Raw genomic sequence first — 9,694 nt, forward strand, 5'->3', positions numbered from 1 at the left:
GGTGCGCGGTTTTAGCCGCGGCTCGCGCCCGTCTCTGGGGTTCGCGCTTCCCGCTGCGGCTCGCGCCCGTCTCGGGGGCTCGCGCCCTCAGCCGCGGCTCGCGCCCGTCTCTGGGGTTCGCGCTTTTAGCCGCGGCTCGCGCCCGTCTCTGGAGTTCGTTTAAGCAGCGCTCTTAAACCCCTCTCTTCGCGCACCAGGAAACAAAGAGGGAAGAAAAAGTCTCTTGCCTCTTCGGCCGGTGCAGGCTTTTCCCCGAACTCCCTCCTGGCTAGTCGTGGCGCACCAACCCCTTCAGGCTATGTTCAAGCCGCCAACCCCAGTCCTCTCCCTGCGCTCCGTCCAAAACCGAAACCCGAGCCTCAGCTCGCAGCCCCGCCCGCCCCGGCGGGTGAGCAGACAAGCCTCTCGGGGTGGTGAGTGCCGGTCGGCACCGATTGTGCAGGAATCTCCCCGCTTTGCCCTCCGCACCCGTCGCTGTGCACTACTCCGCGGTCCCGAAGCTCCCCCCTCTGCCTCCCGCAGTCTCCGCCCGCGGAGGGGCTTCCTAGTGTGTGGAAACTTTTCCTCCTTCACAGCTCCCTCCCACTGGTGCAGGTGCCGTCCTTATTCTTTTGTCTCTGTTTTTTCTTTCTTTCTTTTGCCCTACCCAGGTACGTGGGGGGTTTCTTGCCTTTTGGGAGCTCTGAGGTCTTCTGCCAGCCTTCAGTAGGTGTTCTGTAGGAGTTGTTCCACGTGTAGATGTATTTCTGGTGTATCCGTGAGGAGGAAGGCGATCTCCACGTCTTACTCTTCCGCCATCTTCCCGCCCTGGCAGTTTCTTATATAAAGTTCTCTCTATATATATTCCATGACCTAGTAATTCTACTGCTTGTATTTTCCTCAGGAACATAAAAATATATGTGCACGAAAAGACTTAGGAAAGAAAATTTATAGCAGATTTAGTCATAACAGCCAACACCCTGAAATAACCCAAATGTCTATCAAGAGGAGAATGGATAAATAAGTTGTAGTGTACTCACAAAATTGAACATGACCCAGCAATAAAGTAAAAATGAATGAATGTACAACAAATGGATGAATCTCCAAAGCATTATATTATGTAAAATAAGCCAGATATAAACAATACATAGTCTATGTTTCCATTTGTATGAAATTGAAGAATAGACAAAATTAATCTATGGCTTGCTATTGGAATAGGGTGGAGGTGATTGGCAATGAACTTGAAGGATCTTTATGAAGTGATGAGATTCATCTATATCTTGATTCAGGTAAGTGGTTATATATGTGTATACACTTGTCAAAATGTGTGAAATTATGTACCTAAATCTGTGACTTTAACTGTACATTTTACTTTAATTAAAATATGAAATGGTAGGGGCTTGACTGAGTACTACGGCTGGCTGGGATTTCAGCAGTGCTGCAGAAATTCAGTGAATATTCCAGTGAATTGGTACCAATTTGATGTACACAATGAAAGCAAACAGAAAACTACTGAGTGTCTTTTGCCCCTTTTCTTTAGAATGTATTGTCTGCTCTTTTCCCTCCATGTCTCCCTCTCTCCACAGAAAGCACTCCCTCTCATACACCTCATTCTGAATAGGGTGAAAATCAGGAAGTAATTATCACAAGAATTTTCTATTTAAGGTTCAGTAAACTTATGTAATCATGTGTTGAATGAATGAACTCCCAGCTATTAAAAAAAACCCTGATAATTAATTAAAATGTTTTCTTCTAGAGAGTTATGAGAGCTTGCAGTTAATTTTAACTAAAAAGATTGAGTGTTGCTGTCATGAGTATACGCAGTTTACATAAGGAGATACTTATCTAAGATTTTCCACCTTTGTCCAGGACCCTTCACTTAGCATTGCTCTCCACAGTGGTTCAGCTATTACTTTGCTCCTGCCTCCCTCTTATCTCACAGTTTCTGCTTCCTGGTTTGGTCCAGGCCCTGTTCAGATGCTGACGCTTAGTTCCATGACCCTTTAAGACTGCTCCCTTGAAACTGGCTGTTGCTCTGACTCTCCAACTTTAAGCGTTGCCTGATGCAGATTCACCCACTGGTCTTCCCAGCATTATGGAGTATATTACATGCTCCTTGGAACCCTGTTCACCTCACTTGTCCTTCCAGCCAATCTCTGTCAGTAGAAAACAGAACTGGAGAGGAGGACAACAGGAGAAAACTCATGAGAGGGACTTACGCTTGGGAATAACAGAAGATATTGTAAAGAACGCTATTAATTGTTGAACACCATGAGTTTTCTGCAAGGACAACATAACTCTGTTGTACAGTAATACCTGTAAAAATGTGCTAGTGGGCAAAGTGTAATCAGTAAGAGGTGTTGAATAATCTATCAGTACAAGTGATTAGCGCTAATAGCAAAACTCTAAGCTCAAGGTATATGCTCAACTATGTTCTCGCATAGCACCACATCACAATATCAAAAGTTCCAAAATTCCATTAGTATACTTTAAATTATATCCACTAGAAGAAAAAAAAGCTGCTGGGACCTGTATTTTAATGAATACTCATGACTATAATCATCTGTTTCATGTTGTCTTGGAATGTAATGACAGTTATAAGTAATTCTCATGGGGTCCTCCTAGGTAAGGAATGCCTACATCTAATTTTAGACTTTTAAGCTAAACGTCAGAAAGTAAATGTAAAATCCTTATAATGGAGACAAACCAGGTTTGTATATCTCCTGTGGAGCTTTAGAGGTCATAAGCTATTAAGTGTACTGTATCTGTCCATTTGTGGCTTTTTGTGCCTTTGACAAAAGCTGTTTATATGGAGTTGTCCTTGTAGTAGTAAGTAGGAAGATTTTACTTCCAGTAAATTATTTTTCCTGGAAAAAAAAGGCAGAAGAAATCCTTCAGTGTCAAACCTCTCTTATTATTACTTCAGTGAATCTAAAATTACATTATCTCTGTTCCCCTAGACCCTGTTGTTACATCCCTCAATATGGTCAATATTGACCATCTGGGATCCAGATATAATTGTAGATCTATTTTGAGGGATGGTATTTGGCTCCAACTTAATATACACAGTGCACTCAGCAGTCCTGACTCTAAATACATCCACTGAATCCACTTTTCTCTTCCCTTCAATTGCATTCTCAAAACAAGACTCCGGTTTTCTTCTATCAGAGAACAGGAATAATTGCACAATAGATCTATGTGTACTTAGAGGCTGATTGTAGCTTATTCTATCCTAATAGATGACATTTTAAAATGTGTTGGTGTTCAAAATGATAAGCACCAGTATGATATGTATCATCCTCGATTATCAACTGGTTGGTAACTCTCACCAAGGAGCTTTTATGCAGAACGACTTATATCCAAATTATTTTTGTTCACATTCCAAAATGCATTCCCCCACTGTCTTCACCCTGTCCTACCCACAGGCCACTGGTAAATACTTTCACAGGGCCCTGGTGGGAATCGTGTGTCATATGGAAAAAGGTTAATAACCACTGTTACATAGTTGGATGGTTTATATGGAAAAAGGTTAATAACCACTGTTACATAGTTGGATGGTTTATATAGGCAATATACAATATTGAATGATAATGTACATCAACGTGATTTTGTTTGCAATTAAATGTGTGTATTTATGCATATATACATATCTGTACTTTTTTTTTTTTACCATGTGTGTTACTTTCCTATGAGAAGGGCAAAAAACAAATTTAAAATCTTCAATTGTTTTTTCTTTATTTCTTTTGAAGATAATGCAGCATGTTTAAATTTTAATGTGACAACTCACACCTGTAGCATATGTGATTTTTGCAAGTCATTTGTTAAAGTGTTTAAACTTGGTAATGATTTTTTTATAAAGGAGAGTAGATTCAGGGTTAGTCATTTCTGTTTACTCCCATTCACTTACACATTCACAAATTAAAAAGAAAGAGTTGGAGTTACAGATAACATGTGAATGTTATAACTCACAGTCTTTCCTATAAACTCTTCCATACCCAGGAAAACTTGTAAAGTATATGGACATCTGACCAGTGTACCAAGGCAGAAAAAGGTCAGTGATCTAACAGACAGGTGTCTTTTATAAATCTTCACAAATCAACCCTTAGTAACCCTTTGTTAAATAAAATTCCTACCTTTGTTTAATGTCATAAGACATAATCATGAAGATGTTTGTATTCTCCACTATTTTTGTGTTTCTTTAGACTTTGTTTTCTTAAGGAAAAGTAAACTCTTTATCTTTTGTTGCCTTATAATTTAATATTTCATCTCATGAACTTGAAAATTTTAAAATTATTTTCTCCCTGAAACATCATTTCCTTTGCTCATCCTAGGAAGCAAACTCAGAATGTATATCCTTGTGTGGTTTTTAGATTGTTGTTTTTAAAGTCTTGGTATAAATCTTTCTTCCTCCTTTCCAAAATGGTCTTTACTGGTACTTTACTCCTTAGTCCACCTGTACTAATAGGCCAGTTTTAAAGAGTATCTTTAACACATTCGCCTGGATAAGAGAAAAAAGGCATCGTTAACTTGCATCACTGCAACTCTGAAGAACCCAGAGGTACAGAGAAGGAGAGAATGTGGTTGCAACTAGAAATTGCACCATTTGGGCAGTTCTCAAGATTGCCAGATTGTTGGACAGCAATTAAGCACCATATTCTCCATTCAAAGCTCTTGCCTGTATTGTAAGGCCTAGAAACCTAAGAACTACATTTCCCCAAATCCCTGCCAGCAAGGCTTGAGTTATATTTCACAAGTGAGAGATACTCACATGAATTTTGGAAAGCAGAAGAGAAACAAAAGACATTACTGAGTCTATGGGAGGGATGAGCAGGAGAGTGGCTTTAGCAGGAGGCAATAACATTTTCACAGATAAATTTATGCTTATTCCTGTGTATTGTCCACATTGCTGCTGTAGGTATTCGTTGTGGTTACCTGCAATTTTGCACTTCCTTGTTTCCTCAATGTCAGTGGAGGCTTTTCCTAACTTTCACTTTTCCAGTTCCTCCAATGGTTTTGCAAGATTTTAACTTCCTGTATTAAATGACTTTTTACTGGAAATACCTGTGATCGCTTCTCCTTAGCTATCTGAATCATGACTAATAGACTTCATTGGCTGCTACATGCTTCCCTTGTACAAGGTTCTAGATAATTCTGAGTGAGCCATAAGTGGAATCTATTTATAGAGCTCCTTCAACTATGCCAATGTCTATCCTTAATGGCCTTCAAAAAATAAAGCCAATCTAATCTTGAACAAATATGCATCTTTACTGGATTCCAGCATAGCTAAAACCTTACTTTTCTACAAGTTGTATGATAAAGATGGTTTCCTATCGTGTAGCTTATCATTTACAACCTTATGGATGTATCTTCAAATCTGCTTTAATATTTACTTGACTCATCAATTCTATTTCCTTGATGGATATTTACTGAGCACTTACTTGGTGCCAGGAACTGCAAGTACCTGTGATAACACAATGATTAAAACAGTCCTGGTCCCCTGCCTTCATATGCTCCATATGTAGCAAAGATTGGAAAAAGAGAGAATCTGCAAGGGGTAAAACATATAGGTATAACGAGGTACTATATATCCTTCCAAGTCATAGAAAGATTTTGGCATAAGAATGATGAGGGGAAAAGTGATTTGATAAAATTTGAGATTTTGAAAAATCACTTGGCTAGTGGGCAAAGTCAGATTGGATAGGAAAATGATGAGATATAGAAAGAACAATTAGGAAGTTGCTACATTAAACCAGTTGAGAGATATAGGGGTCTAGGGAGATAATCACAGCCTGAACTATGGTGGGGAGCACAGGGATGGAGAAAAGTGAATTGATTCAAGAAACATCTAGGAATTAGCACAAAATGTGAGAATTAATTGGACGTGTGTTATAAAGAGACAGAAGAGACAAGAGTGACTCCAAAGTGCTTACACTTTTGGGAACTGGGTGGATAGCAGTGTCATGACTGGGACAGGCAACACAGGAAAACAAAGTGGAGGTGGGGTGGGGTGTGGATCAAAATGGCAGGTTCTGACTTAGACACACTGGGTTTGATCTGCTGGTGAGAAACTATGTGGGCACGTCAAGTGGGCTGATAGAGGTTTGACATCCAGAAGAAAGGTCAGGCCTGAACATAGAGGTATATTCAGGCATTGTCAGAATATGGTTTATATCTGCAACCACAGGAATGAGCCCATTGACTCAAGTTCATGTACAGACTGGAGAGAGCACTAGACTAACTGTGCAGGAGCCACCATGATTTCCCTTTCTTTAGTTGTGTCAAAGGCTATCTCATCTTGGACAGGAACTCTGACATAAATTAACACACATTTCTCTAATTTCCTAAATTCTTTTTATTTCAACAGATAAAATCACTACATAAAAGACATTTTATTAATGAGTTAACATAATTAATTAGATCACAAATATTAATTGAATTCTAATAATTTACTATGACAACAGGTGATCCAGTAGCATGCACATTTCCTACAGTGTAAGAATTCTCCAAGAGGAAAAAAAAAAAATCTTTGAGCACAATTATCTATTAGCATCTTAAGCAAAGTAACTGCTATTTAAAAGACAAAAAGCTTCTTCTGGGACCGTTATGCCAGGTCCAAGAGAAAAGTGAATTATTCAATTATATGTTACAGATATACATTATTTGTCAACCTCTTATTCAGTCTTACACTTAACCTAACTTCCATTGTTTTCATTCTTTTTCAGTATTCCAAAAGTGCAGTCTACTTCAAGACCAGTCTTTTATTTCTAGCATGAAAATAATTCAGTAAGAGCCATAATATGAATTTTAAATGTATCCATAAAATAAGTTGCTCCTGTTCACAAAGTTAATGTTTATAACTAAATGCAACAGTCATGCTGAATTTACTTAAAATTTAAGCAATCTATTCACAAATTCAGTCATACTTATAAAAAATATGATTACAAGTGAAACCTCATTAACAACATTCAAAGAAGTACAGCTATTTTAATATCTCAATTATTTTTCATGAATGTAATAGGGTTTTAAGCATCTTTGGTTGGATAATACTGAAATAAAAATTGTATTCACAAAATCATTAAAAGAAAAGTATTACAGCATCTATGTTCCACTATTTATAGGTAAAATTTTATTATGTATATATTCAGAAGTTATCCAAAAATATAGCTAATTATTTTGAAAGGAGGATAACTTATGTTGAAACTGGTCCAAACTGAACATTTTTAAAGTGGAATGAATGTAATGTTTTTAATAGTTCTCGCCAGATGGGTTCCATTTTGATGAAATTACATTGTTTTATGAATCATGAATGGGTCCATGGAAGATGAATTTCAAAAGTAAATAATAATAACACTGCAGTAAACACATTAGAGTATGTACCTGTGCAAAAACTGCTTACAAATAACCGCAAAATGTTACAAAATGCCACAAAACTATTTCCTAATCTGATTTAATTTTTAGTGAAGACAAACTCAGCTCCAACATAGGAGTAATATGTGTTCAAAAAGTTACAATTAGCAATGACTAAAAGTATTGTGTGGCATGCTTACTTGTTATTCAAATAGTAACTATACAAAGCAGGGACAAGTTGAAATGAGAAGTTAAATGATGGTTTACATTTCTCTGAGAATTTCAGCCTTTGATTCTAAGTTGAAGAAACTTTCCGTTAAATGTGCATTTGGTTTTAAAAAACAATTGGCTAACTGGGTGGTAAAGATTCCCCCCATCATTTGCCAAAACACTAATAACATAGAAAATTTCGGTTTATTTCCTTGAAGTCATTCAAATAGTTGGTAACATTTACCTGCAGTGTTCTCTGATGGTTTTAGTCCATAGGAAGAATAACAAAAAGGCAAAATACAATAGAGAAGAGTCTGTGGCTTTCTAGGGAAATTGGTGTTGACAGCCTTTTCATCAGATGAGGGGGGAGCAGTGAATTATACGTCATCCCCGTTCTATGCCCTAATGTGATTTTAAAGTCAACTTTTTTACCCACCACCTCTTAGCAATGCTGATAACACCAACTCCTTGTTCATGTTTCCTTCACTCTGGGAAACAGTCAAAACCATTTCTCTCTGCTTTTATTCATAATTCAACCTACAATCTAAGCAACTGTAAGCAAAGTTTTTTGCCTTATCTTTGAATTGGAGTGTTTTTACTAGACTCTGACAACCAGTTTTCCACGAATTACACTGCAGATGCTTCCATTCAGATGCTTCCTTAAAATGGGAAATGAGGATGCACCTCCACGCCCCACTCAACCAGGTTTACAGCTCTGGTCAGAATTCATCCATATATTTTCACATGGCAGTTGCCTTAGACGTTGGTAGCCTCTGTGAAAGAATCATTAGGACCATTGTTCTCTGTGGCTTCCAGGTTCTTTTTAGCCTTGAATGTCACAGATACCTCGGAGTGAATGGCGTCTAACCTCTGCTCACAGCGGAAGGCTGAGAGGAAAGCCTTTCTGTAGTTGCTGTTCATCCAGCCATAGAGAAGGGGGTTGGCAAAGGTGGAGCACATGGCAATGATGTGGAACACAGTGAAAATAAGTTTGTACTCCTTCAGGTCCAAGACTTGGTTGTCAATGTCGACAGCAAGTTGGAAGGCATGGAGCGGCAACCAGCTGACTGCAAATACCACCACCACACACACCAGCATTTTGGTGGTTTTTTGCCTCCGCTGATGGTAGTGGTCATTAGCAGCTCCAGGGGTGACATGGTTCTTAAGTTTACTCCAGATACGAATATAGGAAACAGAGATGATGCCCAGAGGCAAAACATACAGTATTAATAAGGAAGAAAGACTGTAGACAGTGCCATAGATGCTCTTCTCCTCACCAGGCCACTTCTCAGTACAGGCCACAATCTCAAAGTCCGGAATAATCTCAATCAATGAATACTCCCGGAAGATGGCCAGGGGGCTTGCTAGCAGGGCACTGATACCCCAAGCCAAGCCAATAATCAAGAAGCTGATTCGCTTGGAAATCTTGCTCTCCAGGTGGTAGACAATGCAACGATGCCGGTCCAGGGCAATTACTGTCAAGGTGATGGTGGACACTTGTACCGCCAGTCCCTGGGCATAAGGCACCAAGTGGCATAGGACGGGACCCATTTTCCACTCCCCCATTAAGGTGTAGGTAAGTGTAAATGGTAAGCACAGGGTGTTCACCAGAAGATCCGCCACAGCCAGATTGACAATAAAAAAGTTGGTTACTGTACGCATGCTCTTGAATTTGATCACCACATGGATCACCAAGGAATTGCCAATCACCCCAAGCAAGATGATGGAGCAATAGGCCAATATAAGGACGATCTGTACCTCAATCAGCTTCGTGCTGTCTATAAGCTCCGGCTCAGAGTTAGGGGCCAGCTCCCCTCTAGGAGTGGTGTGCCCTGGACCGAACTGCTCCACTTTCATTTCTTCCACTGTCTGGTTCTCATCAGCCTCTGCACCTAATGGGCCCATTTTCATCAACTAGCACAAGAATCTACAATTTAAAAAATGAACAAATATGGAACGAGGAAAACTCAAGGGTGCAAGGAATATCACAAATGGATTGGTTTCATTTTGGTTGGGGCTCAAAGTACCTGTACTCTGATCCCTAAATTTGCACATAGTAGAACATTTCAATAAAGTGGACCCTTAATAGGTCTATCCACAAATATGGATGAATTAAATCAGATCCCTGAAATGTATATTATGAAGGCAAAATGTAATG

The 9,694-nt window shown here is 39.2% G+C and overlaps 1 protein-coding gene across 1 annotated transcript; it reads right to left on the minus strand.

Annotated features, from left to right (window-relative positions):
- Positions 1 to 7,332: 7,332 nt before the first annotated feature.
- NPY2R (neuropeptide Y receptor Y2) lies at positions 7,333 to 9,461 on the minus strand. The gene has a single exon (XM_032633132.1). The coding sequence runs from the start codon at positions 9,445 to 9,447 to the stop codon at positions 8,293 to 8,295; it is 1,155 nt and encodes a 384-aa protein (XP_032489023.1). The 5' UTR covers positions 9,448 to 9,461; the 3' UTR covers positions 7,333 to 8,292.
- Between the last annotated feature and the right edge of the window lie 233 nt (positions 9,462 to 9,694).

The sequence above is a fragment of the Phocoena sinus genome, chromosome 5 (genome assembly GCF_008692025.1).
Source record: "Phocoena sinus isolate mPhoSin1 chromosome 5, mPhoSin1.pri, whole genome shotgun sequence".
Lineage (NCBI taxonomy): Eukaryota > Metazoa > Chordata > Mammalia > Artiodactyla > Phocoenidae > Phocoena > Phocoena sinus.

What these genes read in the sequence shown, in the direction of transcription:
- NPY2R (XM_032633132.1), bottom strand. Translation starts at nt 9,447, where the DNA reads ATGAAAATGGGCCCATTAGGTGCAGAGGCTGATGAGAACCAGACAGTG.